A 22682-nucleotide genomic window follows, 5' to 3' on the forward strand; every position below is an offset into this window, starting at 1 on the left:
GAGACGCTCAATATCTGAACCCAGACAATTGAGAATGTTGCTCAATTTAGGGAAAGTCTGGCTGCTCAGGCTCAGCCACACTGAGCAAAGCAAACTGCTGATCTTCTACAGGGTTCTGAGACTCGAGCTGTGTTGGTTATGGAGGCAGGTGTGGGCTGATGTTCACAAGTCTGCCTCTGACCAGCTGACTTTCAAAGCATACAGCTGCCACTGATGGGTCAGGCAGGCTTAAAACCAGTCCTGGGGTTACCTGTGACCATAGCTATAGGATAATCCTTTCCTGGGACTGTGGGACTTCCTCACTGGGATGAACTGCGGCTAGTGCCATGTCTCCATGTCTAGATATGTTAGCGTTCTTGTGGGACTTAGGACAGAGGAGCCTGCAAGAGGTGAGTCAGACAACTACGAAGTTACAGAGGATAGTTAATGGCAGTACTTCCAGCAATTCCAGTCACCCCCTTTGATGGAGGAACATGGCACTGCTCCTTAGGAAGTCACATTCTCTCCTGACAAAAACGGTAGCCTGATTTTCTGAAGGGCAAGGAAGGGACTACCTTACACTACCTACCCCTCCAGGGGAAAGACTTTCCTCCAGGGGAAAGCCCCTCCCGTGCTCTTCAGGATCAGGGTGCCCAGGCAGGCAAACCGGACAGCTCCACGCTCTGAAAGGGGACCCAAATTCTGAGCAGTCTAATATCACAAAGAGTGGCTTCGAGGAGATCGAGTGCCCTGGTGAATGACCATGTGCTTTGGCACCAGAGGGACTGGACGTGGGATAGAGAACACCGCCACTTTCAAACCGTGCAGCTGACCTGGAGCGAGTTAGCAAACCTCTGAGCTTTGTGTAATGGAAGGTGATAATACTACCTTGCTGGGAAATTTTTTAAATGAATACACAGTACCTCATGCAGTTCCCGATTCACAAGGGAGAGCTCAATAAACAGTAACTTATTTGGATATTCCTCAATTTAGGGAAAGTCTGGCTGGTCAGGCTGAGCTGCATTGAGCAAAGCAAACTGATCTTCTATTTCTTTCTTCTGTTTTTCCATTTCTGGAGAGAAAAAATGTTGGCAGCGTTTTAACTGTTGTAGAGACACTGCAAAGTAAAGGTCAGCAAAGTTTTGTTACAAACGGCCCCTCATGGGGCACAGTTCCGGGGGCGGCCAGGTGCCGCCCCAGGACCTCTGCTGTCATCACTCTTCTTTCCACGGGCTGTGACCTCCGCCTCTGCTGGCCTTCCCCAGCTACCCAGGATCTGCGTCTGTGCCGTCTGGTTCCTAAAACCTATTGACAGAAGAGCTGAGTGTAGGGTGGGGAAGAGGGGCTCATGGGACAGGGAGGAACTTCCCGGCTGATTCCAACTGACACTCATCTTCCAGGCAGCTTCCCAGCCAGCCCTCCCCTCACCTTACCCTCACTCTATCTGGGGTCTGCACCTCTCAGACAGGGCTTCCCGTGTCTCTGGACTCCACACAGCACTAACTTTCTGTGGTGTGGCAGAGATGACCAGCTGTCCATGAGACGCCAGCTCTCCCTGCCACTGTGCTCTGAGCAGCAGGGACTACTCTTCCCAGCACCCCCTGCCCCCTGCAGTTAGGGGCCGCCTTGTGACTTGGTCCTGGGGGCCCCCCTACACCCCCAGGCCAGACGTCCTCCATGACCTCTTCCCTTTTCAGGTTGACAGGAATGAATTCCTGGGGCAAGCTTGGCAGCCAGGTGCTGGAGATGAGAAACGTTCCTACAGCCAGGCGCCTTAAAGACTGCATGAAAGAGGGACGGCCTGCCAACCTGCTGACCCACCAGCTCTGGTACAGGAGCAAAAAATAAACTTCCAGTGTACGTAACCCACACTCCACTTTTTGATCTCTTGGGAGTAACAGGCTGGGCCTGACTGAACACAGTCACGTTCAAACCTGACTGAGGGGCTGGCTCCCCGTGCTCTCAGATACAATTACGCTCAGAGGTAACTTACCACATAAGAGGCATCCGTTTCTCTCTGGACAGACAGGAGAACAACGGGATTGGGTAGGAGTTGGGTCACAAAACACCTATCTAACAAGGTTTTCAAGGTAGAGAAAAGGACAGCCCCTCGCGCTTTGTGTGTGGTGGAGGGAAGGAGCCACGCTGGTGAGTGAAAGAAGAGATGCAAAAATCTACAGTTCGCTCAGAACGGCAGGAAGCTACTACCTACCAAGTGCCCGAAGCCCTCCCTAGAAGCGTCCTAACCCTCAGGCTTCAGGGTATACAGGTTGTGGGAGAGAGGATGGAAGGGGAAATAAACCGTGAGCTGTCAGCTGTACCAACCGGGGTGTGAGCTCTGGGTAGGAAATCTGTGCATGGAAATTTCCTGCATGTAAAGGCCTTTCACATAAACTATCATTTTGCCCTGATTTTTTTTTTAGTATAAATTTCATCTCAAAAGATTCCCACCTGTTGTGACCAAACTATGGAGAACAAAATTTTTGGTCTGGTTTGGATGTAATAAGCAGTAAATGGTAGGAAAATGGCAGGAGAGCAAAAACTCAGAAAAAAAGAGCTGAGGATATCTTAGAGGGAAGATCCCCTCTGGCCAGGTTTTCTCTCACCTTATGAAGGGCACAATCTGTCCCCCAGAAGTGGGGTCCGGGGTCCCACAATCTCCTTTCTGAGTGTCTTCACCCAAGGCTCTCCTGCTAAAGGGTGCCTGTCCATGCAGCAGTACTGAGCCCAGAAGAGACCCCACCACTTCTTCTGCATGAAATAAATCCTCCTGCCTCCTCTTTCTCACTCCCTTCTTTGGCTACTACTGCCTGTCTGCCTGTTCTGCCCTCAGAGTCTGTCTGAAAGGAAGAGATTTGTCAATGGATTCTGGACTCTGTCTGCTATCTGTCAGATGTTACACAACTCTGCCATCCGAGCCCTGTTCCCCCCAGATCTCTGCTCACCAGACTCTTCTTTTCATGCTTTTTACTCTCCTGGCCAAGCTTCGAGGAATAAAACTGCCTTTCAGAAACAGTCTGACTTAGGTCACTAGTCGTTTTCTCTTTATCAGGTGGATATTTCTCTTCTGCACAGACAAGCTTTTCAGGACTGCAAAGAAAAGTAGAAAAAATTTATCTTAATTCAGTATAAACAGAATTGTACCATTCAATAACTGTCTGAAAATTAAGTTAATGAACTCAATACTCACTTTATGAAAAAGAGAGACTGAGAAAACATCACTTTGTGGCCGTCAATCAGTCTGCCCCACCCACACCTCTGCTGATGCCAGTCTTAGGCAGTAAGTCATGTGACCTTCTCAGGCTGTGGCTGAGGCACCTGACCCAGAGCCTCAGTCCCTAGAGTTGTAATTGGGACAGAGGGGCTCCAGGCAGCTTTAGAGGGCTCAGACCAGAAAGGCAGGACCAGGGCATCCATTTTCCAGGACATGCACAAGAAAGCAGAGAAAGAGAAAGGAAGCAGGTTCACAAAGAGAAGCTATGACGAATGCCACATAGTCCCAAGGAGGAAAGGACCGGCCTCGTGGTCCCTTAAGTGGCCTGGCTATCTTCCTGACTGCTATGGTCTGAATGTTTGTGTCCCCCCAAAATTCAGATGTTGAAACACAACCCCCAATGTGATGTTATTAGGAGGTGAGGTGAGGCGTTCGGGAGGTGATTAGGTCATGAGGGCAGAGACCTCATAAATGGGATTAGTGACCTTATAAAACAGGCCTAAGAGAGTTCCCTCACCCCTTCCACAGTGTCAACCAGAAAGCAGGTCCTTACCAGACACTGAATCTGCTGGCACCTTGATCTTGGACTTCCCTGCCTCCACAACTGAGAGAAATATATTTCTGTCATTTATAAGCCACCCAGTCTCGTATCCTGTTATAGCAGCCTGAACAGACAGAGACACTGACTGTGGCTTCCATGACAGACTGATGCTTTCTAACATACCCAGGCCCCCTTGCCTTTTTTTTTTAACTTGACAAGGACTCTGCTTTTTGTAATCAAACTGTCTCTAACATAGCCACCTTGCTCTTAAGTCCTTTTCTTACTTTACTGAACAGCCACCTGAGGCACCTCCAGGAGTGTCCTCTCAGAATGTTTCCCAGGGCTGTCTCCACTCCTGCACTGGGAAGCCCAAGCCTATCTAGAGAAATCACCTCCTCCTTCATTCCTCCATTCCTTCCTTCCTTCCTTCCTTCCTTCCTTTCTTCATCCCACAAGCATTTACTCATCATACTATGTTCCAGCTAAGTGCTGGAAGCACCAAGATAAGTTAGCAGCCCCTGCCCTCAAGGGGCTTGCTGCAGAGGCAAGAGGCAAATGGGGGAGTAGAGGTACTTCATCGTGTGATAATCCTCTCAAGTGCTGACTTGACCCAGATATTTCTGTGCTTTAGTATATTTCTTTTCTTTAGGGAGTGGGGATTTTTTAGAAGAAGCCAGAAAAGGTGGCAGGACTCAGAGGGCACCTTATGTGCTATGTTGAGTCTGGACATTATTGGAAGGGTTATGGGAAGCTACTGAAGGGTTTTCTGTTGGGGAGGGTTGATCACTTCAAAAAGATGGAAAGGTAGAGAGTCCATCAGAAGAGACAGACCCAAGCGCAGAATACCAGTTACGGAGCTATGACCGTCTATAAAGGTTGAGGAGCCAGAGAAGGGAGATGAGGAAATAAAGCAATATAAAGTCTTTGTCTTGCTAGGGGATGGGGAGTTATATAATTATTGACATTTAAATAAAAATATTTGTTAAAACTGATAAAGAAACCATGAAACCAGAAATAGAACATAAAACTTCCAAATCACAAGAAAACAAAGTAGTGTTGTTCATTCCAGCAAAACTCAGGATGGGGGATAAAAAGGAAACACCAAGAAAACACAACAGGGCTTTTTCTTTTTTTTCTTTCTCTTTCTCTCTCTCTTTCTTTCTCTCTTTTATTTTCTTTTTGTAGAATTTATAAGTCTGCACAGACTGACACTCCTGCTGCAAAAACTAGAGAAAAATAAAAAGAATTCACCTCCTTCCGGCCCCACAAAATTCATATTTTAAAGTCTTTGGACAGCAGTGTAAACAATTCCAGAGCGGAAAGAGCCCTTCCAGAATGAGCTGGCAAACTCTGACTACTTTGTCCCCTGGGAGCTTTGGCCAACATCAGGTAGCAGGGACTGACTCCTCCATGCCCCCAGCATACCTCTGGTGGATCTTTCCTCCCAGGTCTGGTGCTATCCTTGAAAGTGAGTAGTCAACCTTGTTCTGAACACCACCCCACCCTGCGGAGGGGGGAGTCAAACCAGGGCACTTGAAATAGGTCCCCTCAGGCCCTGAATATAGACAGCCTTCCCCAAAACCCATCTGAAAAAGAACCAAATAAAATGCTAGAACTATAAAAATAAAACAATTGAAAATAAGAACTCAGTGGGTGGGTTTAACAACAGATTATTAGACACAGTTGAAAAGATAATTAGTAAAAATACCTAGTATCAAATATGGGGCAACAAAAAGGATGGGAAATACACAAGAAAGGGTAAGAGACAGGGATTACAATGAGAAAATCTGAAATATGTTTAACTGGAGTACCAGAAAGAAAGTAGAGAATATGGCAGAGGTAACCATCAAAGAGAAAATGAATGAGAACTTCCCAGAACTGACTGAAGATACCACTTTACAGATACAAAAAGACCTATGAATCCTGAGTAGGATAAATAAAAAGAAATCCGCATCTAGAAACATCATGGAAAACTACTAAAATCAAAGACAACAAGAAAATCTTAAAGGCATCCAGAGAAAAAAATTATTATCTTCAAAGGAACAACGGTAGGATGGGCAATTGAAAGAGCAAAAGACAGGGGGATATAATATGTGTTGAAAGAAAATATCTGCCAACGTAACATTCTTAACATTCTTAATCCTGTGAGAACAGCCTTTAAGAATGAAAGTAAAATCTTGAAATGGCTACATACTGTGTGATTCCAACTATATGACATTCTGTAAAAGGCAAAACTATAGACACAGCAAAAAGACCTTTACCTGCATTTGCTACGAGTTTTGCTTCCCACAGGCCTTGCAGAAGCTGTGGGCTGCTCTTTTGGAACCACCCTGTGGAGACTGAAAGTCAGCTGGGGCAATCTGGCATACTGCCTGGCCTTCTCTAGTTCTTTACATTCTTTTAAGGTACATCGTTTTCCTACAGGAAGATAAAAATCTAAATCAACACTCTTAAAGTCAACTCCAGTCACTCTTGGGGTAGGAAATCACTTGACAATTGAAGTCTCTAAAGACAAAGCCCCATGATCACAAGTACCCGTCTTATACTGAAAAATAGCCCTCCGCTCTTCATCCAACTCTTGCTGTCTTCTAAACAGAGGATCACAGAACGGTGGGACCGTAACCTGCGAGAACATGACTCTTTGAGGACACACGTACAGTTTGTATTAAGCGTTTTAAATCTGTCTGAAGCATTTGAGTGTGGCCTTACTCTATACCAACTCGGCTGAGAATAAGGACCCAGGAATAATGTCATACAGAGCAAGGGAAGTGTAAATGCCACCTGCCTCACACTAGGATATTTCACTGAGCCTTAAGTGGCTGAATGGAGCAAGGGCCACCCAAAGAGAAGACACATACTCCTGTTCAGAGTTCTACAGTATCACTGCATCAGTCAACAAATATCTGCTAATGCCACTGCATGCTGCAACCCAGCAAGGTCCTGTCCTTGGGGATCTCTCAGTCTAGAACAGACAAGTCATAGACAACGACCACCTTGTCATGAGAGGCATCAGCTCGGGTGCTTTAGGAGCACAAGGCAGAGCCCTAAGCCGGCTTGGGAGGAAGAGCGCCCCCTTGGGGGCTGACCACTGGTCTCTAAGGGCCCGTGAGAACCGCGGGGCAGGAGAACATCAGTGTGCTGAGGGTCAGGGACCAGCTACAGAGGTCGTGGAGGAAGGTGATTTTCTCCTCCCCCATCCTAAGTATAGGCTTTAGATAGAAGGACTATTTCCCCTTGCTTACTTCCCCACACACTTGACCTTGACCCAATGCTATTTGCAAGGACAACATCCACTGAATGAGGAGACAGCATAATGACTGCCCAACACAATACAGTGAGTCCCCCAGAGCCAAAAGAACCTTCCTATCTTCACAACCATGATCTGCCTTGGTTTTCGGGAGAAGCAAAATAAACCACTTTTCTCTTCAGAGCCACACACGTTTTTTTAATGAATAGTATTATCAGATGGTCACTTTTGCTACACAGGAGTAAAAAACCTGAAACCTACATCTCAAAATTTTAACGCCTATATTGTTGGTTTAAAATGTGAAGACTCATTACAAGTTCAACTACTGGCTCCCTGGGCGGCCTTTCTTGCATCCCTCCTTTCACCTCCCCTAGAAAGGAGCTCTCCCTGCACTGGTTCTGTGACACTCTCATCACACTCACTGTCCACTTATCTTCCCCTACCTTCTGGGCTTCCAGTTTGCTGGATGTGAGTGGGTGGATGAATGAATGAATGGACGAATTATCACACACATGCAAGTGCCTTTTTCACAATGTCAATTCCCAAGTAGTCGAAATTACTTTGGGTTCGTAATCTAAAACTCAGAGGAAATGCTTTTGTGAATTTTTTTTTAATGAATGCAGAATAACTATGAGACTTCTAAAGTGACCAGGTTTTCCCCAACCCCAGAGCTTCTAAGAATAAATAGGTAAACGTAAGAAACTTACTTACCTTTCCATAATTTGAGTCCTTTTTTGTCATATAAAAAGGATTGTATACTTCAGGATCATAAGTCTCCAAATATTTCCTTTTAAAAAAAAAAGTACACTTAAGAGCAAAGCATTACATTTAAACGTGCTTTAGTATATTTCTTGTTTTTGCAAGATTCAAAAAAGCCTAATACTTTATTCCATTTCTTATATAAAATCATAGATTCAAAGGGTTGGAAGAAATCTCAGAAGTAATTGAGATTGCAGTGAGAGTCCACCACCTTCTGGGAGAAGTAATCATCCAGCTTTAGTCTCATGTCATCCACTAGCCTTGTTTGAGAACCTTCTGCTCCATTAGGCAGGTACTCTCTTGGTCATTCTAACCACCAGAAAGCTTGTCCTTAAGACAGAGCTGAAGTCTGCCTTGTCACTGCCAGTTCTCCCTGTGAAGTAACACAAAACACAACTTACTCTTCACCCACATGTCAGCCTTTTACAATATGTACTTAAAGGTTTCATTTCCTCTTGTATCATCTCTGCCTTGGGCTAAATATGCTGTATTTCTTTCCACTTTTCCTCCTGTGAAGTGTTGTCCAGCTCCACCCTCTTCTAAAGGTTCTGTAACTGGTGACTATCCCCAAGTGGACAGGTTGGGCCTGATGCTTCCCACTCGAAGCACCGCCTCTCAATACAGCCTAAGAACTCAGATGGTTTCTTGGAAGCCAGCTCACATGGTTGACTCACAGTGAATTTACTGTCATTTTAAATCACTTGGACTTCAACACATGGCTTTTCTAAGGCATGGCTTCCCCATCCTACACTTGTGTGACCACATTTCTGGGCATACTTGTAAGACGTTGCACTTTGGTTTCAAAGTGACCTGGATTCAACCTTGAGCTCTGTCTCTCAGGGCATTTAGGAAGAAGTAGTTAACATACACATCCAGAAATTTTGCTCAGTAAATATACCTAAATGCTCTAACATTCCAGTCAAACTACTCTAGATCTCTGCTAAATAACTGGAAATTTAGGTGGGCCTTAATGTCAAAAGAGGGTCCTGATCTCAAAGTTAAAATAGAAAAATCTTCCATAGAAGAAGCCAAAATTTTGTTCTTGTTTTGTAAAACCAAATTGAATAACAGAGGGTATAAACTGGTGATCCCTTCACTTCATGGTTGACTAACTCAACAGCCATGGAAACCACTTCTCCTTTGCCCACAACCTATTAGAGAGATTGGAAAGGCACACACTCTCCTGGCTCTGCTTTTAGCTAGGACTTGGGGTGTGACCCAGTTATGGCCAATGAGACCTGAGGGGAAATCTGCTAGGAGCTTCTGGGGACTCTTTTTGCTTCCTGATCACAAAGGATGAGATGAGGTGTAAGAAAAGGACCCCCTGGCATCATTTCTCACCCCTTCTTCCTGCCTTGAACACAGACCTAATACCTGGAGCTGAAAGCAACCAAATGTGCTTTCAAATGTGAGGGTGACGGGCAGAAACTGAAAATATTCAGGACAGCAGAATAGAACAACAGGAAAAACCTGGATAATTAACGACATTGTTATGCCGCCAGAACCCACCGTGAGACCACCTATCCCTCTATTTCTTATTAACCAATAAATGTTCTTATGGTTTAAGCCACTGTTATTCTATTAACATTTACCTAAAAGCATTCCTGATAAATCTAGTTCCAAATCAATACTTCTATTCCCTCTACCTGGAATTTCAGGTTTAAAAATGCAGTAGGTTGTATCACAGTTCCATGAATTCATCTTAGATACAAAAATAAATTTGAGACTCTTTGCATAAATAAAAATGCTGACCCAACTTTTCAAATAATGCTTCATTAAAAACAAACTCTCATGGGATTTCTCTGGTGGTCCAGTGGTGAAGACTCCGTGCTTCAACTGCAGGGGGCACGGATTCCATCCCTAGCTGGGAAACTAAGATCCCACATACTACATGTCTTGTGGCATGGCCAAAATAAATAAAATAAAAAAAAATAAAAACCCCATGCTCCAGTGATTCTAAAGCTGCCAAAAAAAAAAAAATTCTCATACCGTTTTATTTGTGTGCTTTAATAAATATTCAGGATTCTCTTGTTTTTTCCAACCCTTTATATGAAATTACTTTTTCCATAATTCTCTGCTGAAGAGGCTTTGCAACATTTTCAGTCCATTTTTTATGTAACAACTCTTTTCTTCTTTCCTTAAAAACATCCAGATGCTGAAAATACGTATCCAATCTCTAAGGAAGTGATACAAACAAGGAAAACAAATTATTAAGAAGTTTTCCAGGCTTCCCTGGTGGCGCAGTGGTTGAGAGTCCGCCTGCCGATGCAGGGGACACGGGTTTGTGCCCTGGTCTGGGAAGATCCCACATGCCGCGGAGCGGCTGCGCCCCTGAGCCATGGCTGCTGAGCCTGCGCGTCCGGAGCCTGTTGCTCCACAACGGGAGAGACCACAACAGTGAGAGGCCCACGTATCGAAAAAAAAAAAAAACAAAACTGAATTTTGGGCTTCCCTGGTGGTGCAGTGGTTTAGAGTCCGCCTGCCGATGCAGGGGATACGGGTTCAAGCCCTGGTCTGGGAGGATCCCACATGCCGCGGAGCAACTGGACCCGTGAGCCACAACTGCTGAGCCCACATGCCACAACTGCTGAGCCCACATGCCACAACTACTGAGCCCGCGTGCCACAACTGCTCAAGCCGATGTGCCCAGAGCCCGTGCTCCGCAACAAGAGAAGCCGCTGCAATGAGAAGCCCATGTGCCGCGATGAAGAGTAGCCCCCGCTCGCCACAACTAGAGAAAGCCCGCGTGCAGCAAGAGACCCAGCTCAGCCAAAAAAATAATTAAATAAATAAATTTATTTTTTAAAAAAGAAGTTTTCCATTTATTTTCATTTGAATAAGTGGGGCGGTGGCGGGGAACACTTGTTCCCACTCCTCAGCTCTCAGCACATTCAGGATGCAAAGTCATAGAATAAGGTATTTGAAGAACAGTATAAATTTCAGAAAGAGAACCTGAGCACAGAGCAGAAAGAACCCATGAACAGTTCTACACCACAACTGTGCCTCCAGATTAAACCACATCCAAACCACTAACTCTGAAAACTCCTGCTTCTTTTTAAAAATTCAAAGAATTCCCTGGTCACCATTCCATGTCTCCAGGCTTCATCATCAGTAAAGAATGTGATAAAAGTGGTAGAAGAAAAAGAGCCTAGACTTGCATCAGCACCTCTCTCTCTTTTATAAAGGAGTAAAGACTGTGATAAAAGTGGTAGAAGAAAAAGAGCCTAGACTTGCATCAGCACCTCTCTCTCTTTTATAAAGGAGGGTAAACCCACCTACCTCTTTTGATGCTCAAATGAGAATATATGTAAACTTCCTTTATAAATTATAAGCCACAGTACAAACGTTAACGTATTATACACCAAATTTCAATCCCTCTCATTGAGATGAAAACGTCCTTAAATTTATTAATTCCATAGTGATGATCACTACTGACTGGTCATTATCCTTAAATACTAATTCATCTCTTGTGGCTTTACATATTCCCACTGTGATGTAGGAACATATGAGAGAGAGGTAGATTTTAGGAAAGAATTTCTATTCAGTAACAGGACGAAGACGGGGAGCAGTTAGAACAATCTCTCAGATCCCTTAAGGATAGACCTGGGACTCCCAACCTCTTAGTGATTCTGCAAGGAGATGGCACAATCTCAGATCTATGTAGTTTGACTGGGTGATTCAGAGGAGGTTCATTCTCCCAGAAAAATGAATCTCTCTGACATGGTAACATCCTCTTGGCCACACTGTTCTGTATCACTCTTGCTTACCTAGAACACACTTGGAATCCACTCTCTGTAGCCAACTCTTACCTTCGCAACATAATTTTCTCTAAATAATATCATGTATACAGATTCATCAATGTCTTCTCTAGCCAATGCCTAAAATTACAGAATTAAATATTAGCATTTAGATCCTGAAGAAACAAACCAGTGACAAAATACAGTGTATTTTACCAATAATTTGAGTGTAAATCTAACATCTGTACCTCAAAACATATCTTGTAACTTTTTATTATGGAAATTTTCAAACACAATTCTCCACGAACCCATCACCCAGGTTCACCAATGATCAACTCAGAGTAGATCTTATTTCATCCAAATCCCTACTCACTCCCCTGCCCCCCACCCAGATTATTTTGAATCAAATCCCTTACATCACACCATTATTTTTAAAGTACCAAGAAAGCTTACTAATTAAAGGGATCCTCTATAAAATGAAGCCTCTTTATAGGCAGTCTGTAGATGTGTTTTAAAAGCCCTTGAAGTTTCCTGACTTCTGCTAGGTCTCTTTATAAGTTAAAACCTATTTATAAGTCAAAACTACAGAAGTTTGATTTAGTTCAACGGGTTCAGAGCCAATTAGCTGGGAACTCCTGGCGGAGGACCAAGATGGTCTTACATCTAGGGACTTGCTGTTTCCATTATGAGCTTGGGTAAAGCTGATGCACTTAAATCCTTACTTTAGGGCTTTTCGTTTGGATCACTATGAACCGATCTTCCAGCTTTTACTCTTACAGAACTAAGTAGGGACAAGTGGAAAGGCAATAAAAATTCAGCATCTGGAAGAGAAATTCTGTTACCTAAAAGAATTATCTAGTGTAAAGTGATACAGGTTCTTAAAACTATGTTGTTCAATCTCTGGCTCATCTTTCAGTTCTGCCACAACGAGTGCATCAAAATAAACTAAACCTCAAACTCAAATACCAAATCTGTGAATAAGATAAATCTCAAAACGGACAGTTGTATTTTTACCGGTATATTTAACAGCTTCACATGAAATCTAAAATGATATTCAGACAGCTAACTAGGGTCTTCTCCAAATTACAACCCTCTTGATAATATAAACAGACTCTTGCTTTAAAATAAAGCCTTCTTACACTTATTTTAAGATGGAAGTTGAAAAATCATGTAAAACAATTAAATGTTTTCCCCAATACAACACAAATTTAGAATAAATCAATTTATCTGAAGTAGAAACATACACCGACAATCATCTTGAGAAATCACATTTTTTTAGCCATCCTATTAACATTATTAGCAAATGTTATACACACTATTGGTTGTATGTCAGATTTTTGAACCACCTTTTCTTCGTTTAAGGAAATAGTTTTTGATAGCTCCTTCTTGGTGACTGTGCGCCCGCACACACGCACACGCACACACACACAATCTCTCGCCACTCTTACTGCCACCACAGTAAAAGGGGTAAAACAGAAAAAATATCCTAGAGCTTCTCTCTATAAAATAATGAAACTTTATGAGAAAATCATTGCTTTACCAGACCCTGGAGTATCAAGAATTCACTGGCAAGCCCAGACCTGGCTTCCCCCGCCTCTCCCGCAGGGCAGCTCAGGGACTGCTGTTTACCCACAGCCCGCCCTGTTGCTGTCCTGATGCTGCGGTGACCACGGGGAAACACTACAACCACCCTGGGCCAAATGCGATCCCTGGCCATTCCCATTCGGCGAATTCTTTGAGAACCAAGTCTATGCCAGGCGCTGTTCTAGTTCTGGGGAAAACAACTGTGATTAAGACACAACAGATCCTAATTTCAAGGGATTTATGTCCCACCACCCAAAGGCGGCCCCCAAATGCCACATTATTTTACCTCCATCAAAGCAATTGACTCGGGTTCTGGCCACTTTAATTGTTCTGGCCCAAAATGTTTATCATAGTTGGACATTTTCGTGGCAGCCATAAATAACAGAATCCCCGAAGGAAGAAAGAGTAAATTGAGGAGATAGGTGATTACAGTTGAAAAAGTGAGGTCTTTCAAATTCAGAAAGCAGTGTATCGTTGCTCTGCCACTTAGTAGACTCGGTAAGTAAAACAAACAAATAAATCCTCGGATCCCCTAAACCTGTTTCAAAAAGGGGGTGATTAGGCTCCCCGACCCGTGGCCTTAAGGACCCAATCAGGCAACGCCTCAGGGTCTGCCCGGGGCTGGGCCACACCGCCGAGGGGCCACCGTAGGTGGTCGCAGGCCTGGGCTGCCTTCTGCTCCCCACCTTGGGCTCTGCGCTCGGGGCGCTCCGGGGCCGGTGGCACGGTGACTCACTGTTCTGGGAGGGGAAGGGGAGCTCCTCTAAAAACAAATTAAAGCACTACGCTTAGACCCCAGCCCCTCTTCCCGCAAGCCCCCTACACCTCTCTCCACAGGGGGCGCAGAGAGGAAGGAGCCGCCCCTACCCCACCCCCTAGCCCCGGCTCGGGCTCGCTGCCACCCCGGCCCCTCCGCGCGACGTCTGCCAGGCCTTCAACCGTCCAATACGACACCACCCCAGGTTTTAGTTAAAAATATACATATATATAAATTTAGGTCATGTAAATTAATCCTAAAGAGAACTTACCATTTATCTGTATGATCCAGGGCACCAAGTAGAAGCGAGGATTGATTTTAGTACCCCTTTTGCCTAAGGAAAACAAAAGTCTCTCCTCCTATGCTCCAGGTCCTAAGCCTTCTGTGACTAGGAGTCAAACTCAACATGAGCCAGAGGGGTAATCAAAATGAATTTTTATAACTTTGCAGACTCAGAATCAGCACGTGGGTCATCAAAATGAATTTTTAAATTTTCTAAAGACTGTTGGAGAAACCTAGGGAGAATATGTGGGTGTGGATTTTAAGGGTGCCTGACAATTTAGGGAAAGAGCAAGTGAACTGAGATGGGTGCTAAGTAAGGCAGCTATTAGTATTTTTATTGTATCTTTCAGGCAACATTTCTAAACTCCTGGGGAAATACATCTGCAATAACTGTCAATATACAGTACTGTCATTTCTTAATGATCATACAGACACTGGACTCAAAGATGAAGTTTATTGCAGATGCTCTTCTTAGACACAGAACAATTCTTGAGCGCCTTTCTTGCTCCTCATCCTGAATGATTCCTGCTGGCAGATGGCTTCCTTTGAAGCAGGCTTCTTTTGTGTCCTCTTTTACCAGCCAAGGCTCAGGGTGTGTGCTCCTTGGTTGCTAAAATCTTTTGAAAATGACAGAAAAGTGTAATTGATACAGGGATGAGGGGCTTACAAGAGCAGAAAGAATTCCTCTGCTTTAGCTGAGCTGATCTCCCTGAAACCTAGCCCTCCTGTTGGTGCTAAGTGACTTGGAGGCAGGGTCCCCACCTAAAGCTCCTGACTCAGCCTCTCCTCACTCTATCTGGATTCAGAAACAAGGAGCTTCCGGGACAGAGCCAACCCTATTATAGGTGGGGTAGAGCACTGATGTGTGATATGATTTGAGGGACCCCTATGGTCCTGCTTTCTGATGTCAATATGCCTGGAGTGCTAATTTTCACTAGGATTATTGTGATTTATAAAATACTAGGTTCCCTTCTTCCCTTCTCTTTTCAAACCTCTGAATCTCTGTCCACCTTCACTATCAGCTGATGGATGACCTTCTGACTTACGTGAGAAAACGAATTAAACAGAAGTAAACAATCTTCCTTCACAAAATTCACCAAGCTGGTTTCATCTATGGCTACGCCCTCTGCCTTCCTTCCTCTTATAATGATAGATTGCCCTGACCTCAAGTCCTGGATCCTACCTCTCCACAGGTAAAGGAGGTGGGAGGGTGGAGGAATGGATGAGGTAGAGTATTTTAAGTAGAGAAGTCAGAGAAGGCTTCTCTGGAGAGATGATATTTGTGCAGAAGTCTGAGTGACCTGAGAAAATGAGACATGGAGAGATCTGGGGAAGGAGTGTTCCAGGCAGATGGACTGGCGGAGGCAAAAGCCTGAGATGAGGGTGAGGTTGGCGCGTTCACACAACAAGAAAAGGAACATAGTGAGCATGGAAAGAAAGGCAGGTGATACAGGTGGGAGGAGGCAGGTGCCCAATCGTATAGGAGGTTAGAGGCCATGATAAGGAGTTAGAATAAAATTCAAAGTGTGCAGGGAAGCCATTAGAAGGTTTTGAGTAGGGGAGAATTCTGATCTAATTAACACTTTTAAAAGAATATGGTGCTGCATGGAGAACTGATTATACAGGGGCAAGAGCAGAAGCAGGAAAACGAGTTAGGAGGCTAATGCAATAGGCCAGGTAAGATCACAGAGGCTTGACCCAGTGGTAGTAGTGAAGAATTGAGAAGTGAACGAGCTAACAGAGCTCATTACCTATAAGACATGCGAACTGAGTGAAAGCAAGAAATAAAAAATGACTCCTAGACTTTTATCCTGGGGGTCCTTTTTGGATTATAGTCCTATTCACTGAACTAAGAGAAATTTGGCAGGAAGAGGGGCAGAGTGCAAAATTAAGACTAATCCTTGGGACTTCCCTGGTGGTCCAGTGGTTAAGACTCCGTGCTTCCACTTCAGGGGCCACGAATTCAATCCCTGGTAGGGGAACTAAGATCCCACATGCCATGTGGTGTGGGCAAAAAAAAAAAAAAAAAAAAGAATAATCCTGTTTGGGGCTGGTTATATCAAGAGACCCATAACCAGTACAGTACATAAGAAGGGTGTGTAGGGTATGATTACAAAGCAACTTATTGTATTTTTTTTCCTCACTGTCCATTTAAACCTGTTTGGTTGGGTAGTTCTCCAGCAACTTCCTGTTTTATTTTCCTCATTGCAATTACTAGCTCAAGTGATATATATTTGCCTGTTTATTGTCTGTTTCCCATCAAAATGTGAGCTCCTTGAGATCAGAGATTTATCTGTTTTGTTTACCTCTAGTCTCCAGCCTTTCAAACACTGCCTGGTTCAGAGAAGGTTCTTGTTAAAATTTGAGGAAGAAAGCAAGCAAGCACATGGGAGGATACTAAAACATGACAGTAAAAGGAGTGAAACCACAAAATTAAATCTTAATACATTTACCGTGAGTTAAAAAAAAGTAGCCCCCTTACCCTTTAGGAGTGGGGAAACAAAGTCAGAAAAGAAGTATGATCGATTGACTGTAGACTCAGACAAACGAATCATTTCCCTATTGATTTCTAACTGGGAGATGGGGAGGATAGGCTGTGACTTCTCCTTCAAATCCACTCCTAACAGAAGCTACACTCCAGAGACTCGGGACACAGGGTGTAGAGAAGAGAACTGAAGGGAAGTGGCCCCTAGACTGGGAAGCAGTAGGCTAGCCTAGACAAGTCAAATGGCACCAAGTTTAACCAGGGTCACCTTAGGATGAGAAATCTGTGCTCTGTGAACAACTACATTCCTATACATTTTACATTTGGGGACTTTTACTTTTTAAACTTTACTACTTTAACTCAGTATATGGTCCTTTTGAAAATTTTTGCCTTTCTTGGCTAAATTAAGGGGAACAAAATTTGGGGCCTGGCTTGGGTGTGGTAACTGGTAAATGTGGTAGAGAGATGGTAGAGATGGTGGAGGAATGGAAGAAGGGCAAAATCAGGAGAGGGAGCTAGGGAAATCCTACAGTCCACCTTCTAGAGGACACCTCTATTGCACAGCTGCCAGGGGCAACTCTTCATTCCCTCTGAACCAAGGAAACCTGCCTCAGTTTCTTCTACTCACTCCCTTTTGGCAGGGGGAGAGGGTAGGGAGGGTGGCCCACTGCCTCCTGTCTTCCGGGAAGACTGCCATACAGAGAAGTTGTTCCCAGCAGCTCAGATTTTGGTATCAGCAATTGCTGCCTTGTGTATTACAAGATGGAACTACACCAGCTCTCACCGCATCCTGGTCCTCATCCTTGTCTGCCTCCTAGCTCAAGAAAGTTCAAGGAAGAAAAGTGCCTCTTTGGGACTTGGATTCTATCCTTCCTGATAACATAGAGGTTCTTTTTCCAGAAAGGATGACCCTGTGTTTCCAGAGGGAGGAACCAGAAAGGAAAAAATTCTCCTATCAACTCAATTGTAGCATTTAATATTTTATTTAAATTTGAAGCTGATGAGTTCTATATGAATTTACACATTTTTATGAAAAATAAACCCAAATAAATAGCATTACCTTGCTCTAGTAATATTTTCATCTGAAATTTCATTGCTGCTTAATCAAACAGCTGAGTGAGGGTTCTCTGGCATATATGACCCCCTCACAGAGGTGTCCACTGTGGCTTCCATGGGAAGGTCTAACTCTACAAAAGACAAACATGCCTCTTCCACCTCGATGCTGTAATTGGTATGCTTCCCTAATTCATGGAAGAAAATATAATCTTCCTCCTTTCTCCAGGGGGAGCTCATGAGTTTAAGCCTCTAGTTTAAGTCCCTAGGTACTCCAACAATGCAATATTCTCCTTCATATCTGAGTCACACTCTGCTATAAAAGACATTAAAGGACAAAACCTCTCCTTTTATACAATATATAAAAATTAAATAGGATTAAGATGTTTATTATCCTAAAACCTGACTCATACAAATATGTATGAGACCATGGCAGTTACAGATTGCAGAGGAACTTATTACTCTTTTGGAGCCTAACAGAAAAGAGTGATGCTAAAGCATTCCATCTTTTAAGGATTTCAGCTACCAAGTGAATAGGGCTTAATTTCAATACTTCCTATTATCCCTCAACTTCAGCTCCCATTCAAAAAAGCAGCAAAGTGTTAAACCACACCTCAAAAACACTGAGAAGTCCACAATGGCGAGCACCATCTCTAACAGTTATCTGTTTCTACTTTAAATCACTAAAAAGACCCTCATGAGGCAACCAGTTGTTCTCTCTGCTGGACATGTCAGAATCAAGCATCTCTAAGAGCCCTCTGGCTTCTGCCACATTGTATTTATTCAACAAATTCTGAGTTTATTCAGAATGAGGACAGGGAAACTACTGCAGCTTACTTTCGAGCTTTTTAGGAACAGAGAACTAACTGTAAGCCAACCTCCTAAACATCATGTAAGCTCACTTATCTTCTGCCTTGCTAGGTTCTTTTTTTTATTATTATCAAGTTTTACTATGATATAATTTATGCACCATAAAATTCACCCATTTTAAATGCACAAATCAATGATTTTTAGTGTATCTCCAGAGTTGTGTAACCACCACCATGATCTAGTTTTAGAACATTTCTATCAGTCTAAAACCTCATGCTCACTTACAGTCACTCTCCATTCCCAACTCCAGCCCCAGGCAACCAATAATCAACTTCCTGTCTCTATAGATTTGCTTTTGCTGAACATTACACTTAAATATAAATAGAATAAAAATTGTGATTGTATTCTTTCACTGAGTATAATAGTTTTGAAGTTCATCCGTGTTGTATAGCAAGTGTAAGTACTTCTTTTCCTTTTAATTTCCAAATAATATTCCATGTATGGATGCACCACATTTTGTTTATCCATTCACCATTTTATGAACATCTGGGTGGTTTCCACTTTTGGGCTATTATGAATAATGGTGCCATGTACACCCACTCATACACAAGCTTTTATGTGGCCATATATTTCCATTTCTCCTGGATAGAAACCTAGGAGTTAAATTGCTGGTCACTTGGTAATTTAATGTTTAACTTTTTGAGAAACTGACAAACTGTTTTCCAAAGTTGCTGCACCATTTTACATTCCCTTCAACAATGTCTGAGGGGCATACACCCGGAGAAAACCATAATTCAAAAGGACATATGCACCCCAATGTTCACTGAAACACTATTTATAATAGCCAGGTCATGGAATCAACCTAACTGCCCACTGACAGACGAATGGATAAAGAAGATGTGGTACATATACACAATGGAATATTACTCCGCCATAAAAAGGAACAAAATTGGGTCATTTGTAGAGACGTGGATGGACCTAGAGTCTGTCATACAGAGTGAAGTCAGAAAGAGAAAAACAAATATCGAATATTAACACATATGTGGAATCTAGAAAAATGGTACAGATGAACAGGTTTGCAAGGCAGAAATTGAGACACAGATGTAGAGAGCAAACATATGGACACCAAGGGGGGAAAGTATGTGCGTGGAGGGGGGCATGAATTGGGAGATTGGGATTGACATATATACAGTAATATATATAAAATAGATAACTAATAAGAACCTGCTGTATAAAACAATAAAATAAAATTCAAAAAAAAAGTAAAAAAACCCGAAGAAAACAATATCTGATGGATCTCATTACTTTTAATCAGATACTTAACCAGTTATGTAACTATGGAGAGAAATCTCTTACTTTTAATTCCATTAACTAGTAAATTGAGATGATTCGCCATGTTACACACACAGTAGTATGTACCACTTTTCTGCTTATAACCTCTCTTCACTCTGGGTACAATATTGTAACAGCTACTACCCACCAGAACTAGTCCAAAATTCCATTTTTACCACTCCAATTCAATTAAAAACCTCCTAACCTTTAACTTTAGTATGAGTTGTTAACTTTTTTCTATGTCTATGCTTGTTATTTCTGAATGTGTCAGCTGTTTGTTCTTTAAAACCAGAAAAAGCTGAGGAAAGTTGCCACCTTTCCCAGCAGTGGGAAATGCCTGATGTCCAGCCACAAGAGTCTGGTGTATTCCTTGGCACCGACCCCAGCAACTTAAAATGATGGCAGGGGATGAAAACACAGCCAAGCATGTTAAATGAAAGAAGAACAAAGCTATGGAATAATAGGCTTACTTGTAAACAACTGCTTTTTCTTCTTCCTGGGATTCCAGAAGATGAGGAGTTTTTGCAGAGGGTTTCAAGTCAAAACTACTTTCGTTAAAATTCACTTTTACTTTTAACCTTTAATAAGATAACAGGTGTGAGAGGATGTCCTGAAAACAATACTAGCTTGCATTTATACAGAAATCATTGTTATACATTGACTGCTACGTATATTGTCCAAAATATCATTACTTCAAACTGGTGTACATTCTTGGGTGTTTCAGAATTGCTGAAACTATGACAGAGACTGGTTTACTATTTACTGAAACCCTAGAATCAGCTAGGCAAAGTTTAAAGTATTCCCTATATCCTACAGCTTATACTCTAAATGTAAAAAGAAGCTCCAGAGATTGTCATTTACAAGCATAAACGTAAAATGCTTTTCCTAAGAAAGAACCCAAACACCCCATTTCCCAGTCTCCTTTGCCATAAGGTGGCAGGCAGGTGCCTTAGACCCCTCTAGTCTTGCCCCAGTCAAGAGGTGGTTGGGGGACTTCCCTGGTAGTCCAGTGGTAAAGAATCCACCTTACAACTCAGGGTACGCGAGTTCGATCCCCGCTCACGGAACTAAGATCCCACATGCCGCTGGGCAACTAAGCCCACACGCTACAACTACTGAGCTGGCGCACCTCAACTAGAGCCCACGTGCTGCAAACTACAGAGCCCACGTGCTCTGGAACAAACGCGCCACAACTACAGAGCCCACACGCCCTGGAGCCAGCATGCCACAACTAGAGAAGAGAAAACCCACAGGCCACAGCTAGAGAGAAGCCCACGCACCACAACGAAGAGCTGGTGCGCTGCAAGGAAAGGTCCTGTGTGCCGCAACTAAGACCCAACGTAGCCAAAAATAAATAAATTAAATAAATAAATAATAAATAAATCTTAAAAAAAGAGTTGGTTGGAAGGGTGATACTGGCCCTGTGAGGAGCATCCATTTTGCTGGCACAGATTACAGCAGAGCTGGTGGGGTCCTAAGCCAACCACTGGAGCAGCAGCTTCCTGATTCAGCAGTTTCCCGATCACAGTAGAAACAACACATCCCTTGGCCAGCCAATTCTACACTGTGATTTTGGGAGTTATTTCTGAAATTCAGCCCTGTTTCTTAAGACCTCCCAATGATTTCATGAGCGGTGTTAAGTCCTCAATAAATGAATCCTTTTCTGGGGTGGCTTCAGTTGTCTGAAACCAAGAGCCATTATCGTAACTAACATACCCAGTACACCTAGCATGCAAATAGCCACACAAAGAATTAATGGAGGGCTTCTCTGGTGGCGCAGTGGTTGAGAGCCCGCCTGCCGATGCAGGGGACACGGGTTCATGCCCCGGTCCAGGAAGATCCCACATGCTGCGGAGCAGCTAGGCCCGTGAGCCATGGTCGCTGAGGCTCCGCAACGGGAGAGGCCACAACAGTGAGAGGCCCGCGTACCGCAAAAAAAAAAAAAAAAAAAGAATTAATGGAAAGGATCAGTCTGATCCTGATTTAGTCAGAATGAATCTTCCTAGAGAATGCGGATTTTGAAATATGTTTTGAGTAAAAGAAATCGGTATGGCAAACATTTAGATTAGGGTATAAAGCACTACTAACAAGAGGGAAAAAAGGATTTCCTGTGTTAATATATCTGAGAAGGACTAATGCAGTGCCCCATTTGTCTGCAGGAACATTCTTAGGCAAAGCTATCCTGGGGCAGAACCTTGAGATGAGAGTAAATACTAAGGGTACCAAACAATAATGAAAAGGTTGGATGAGAAGAGTATTATCAGATTAGACTTCTCAACTACCTCTCCTTCTGCTCAGAGCAAACTAAAAGTAGGGACAGGAATGTCCTTAGTCAAGGAATCCAATGGCTTCCTCTCAGTTCTCTGTATTTGGCATAGTGCCTGATCCTTCTTGTCCCCCTTTCCTCTCCTGATATCTGTGGCAAATCACAGACTGCTTCTTCTGTCTCCTTTTCTTCTTCCCACCTCCTAAACTTTATAGCACAACCTTTCATCTCAGTATTTTTCTTTTTCCCAGTATTCTCTCCTCAGCCTATCTAATCCATTCTTATGCTTTTACTCTCATTTCCAAAGTGAACAACTCTTTAATTTAGTTCTCCAACCTCAAATCCCCTTCTCTCTTGAGCTGTTGCCTCACTTTTCCAACAACCTGTAATACATCTTTACTTGAAAGGACTACCAGTATATAAAACTCAGTATGAACAAAACTGAACTCATCAATTGCATTTCTGTATCTGCTCCTCCTATGTTCCATCTTCTGCTGATAGCATCTCCAAGCTTCCAGTGACCTAGATTTATATAGCAGGGTCTTTGGCCTCCCCCTCTCCCTGCTCATTACTTCATTAGTCCATGAAACAAGCACTTTATGCCACTCAATTACTATCCTCAAGGTAATTACAGTA

The 22682-nt window shown here is 43.3% G+C and overlaps 2 protein-coding genes across 3 annotated transcripts in view; both read right to left on the minus strand.

Annotated features, from left to right (window-relative positions):
• Positions 1–1110: 1110 nt before the first annotated feature.
• FAM228A (family with sequence similarity 228 member A) lies at positions 1111–13422 on the minus strand. Its single transcript, XM_065890851.1, is given in 10 exon segments — positions 1111–1284; positions 2925–3069; positions 5996–6152; positions 6270–6357; positions 7693–7753; positions 7755–7768; positions 9730–9775; positions 9777–9916; positions 11550–11618; positions 13348–13422. Coding segments are annotated over 10 exon segments (969 nt in total).
• A 995-nt stretch (positions 13423–14417) lies between these two features.
• Positions 14418–22682, minus strand: part of LOC136134060 (protein FAM228B) — a 34622-nt gene continuing 26357 nt past the window's right edge. Inside the window, exons 7-8 of one of the 2 annotated variants that reach the window (XM_065891543.1) lie at positions 20251–20358; positions 14418–14717 (exon numbers count right to left, since the gene is read on the minus strand). In XM_065891543.1, coding sequence (XP_065747615.1) covers positions 14711–14717; positions 20251–20358 — 115 coding nt within the window. In that variant the 3' untranslated portion in view covers positions 14418–14710. Of the gene's footprint in view, positions 14718–17449; positions 17505–20250; positions 20359–22682 lie in introns of those variants that run through there. The other variant, XM_065891542.1, reaches the window with a different exon arrangement.

The sequence above is a fragment of the Phocoena phocoena genome, chromosome 14 (assembly GCF_963924675.1).
Source record: "Phocoena phocoena chromosome 14, mPhoPho1.1, whole genome shotgun sequence".
Taxonomy (NCBI): domain Eukaryota; kingdom Metazoa; phylum Chordata; class Mammalia; order Artiodactyla; family Phocoenidae; genus Phocoena; species Phocoena phocoena.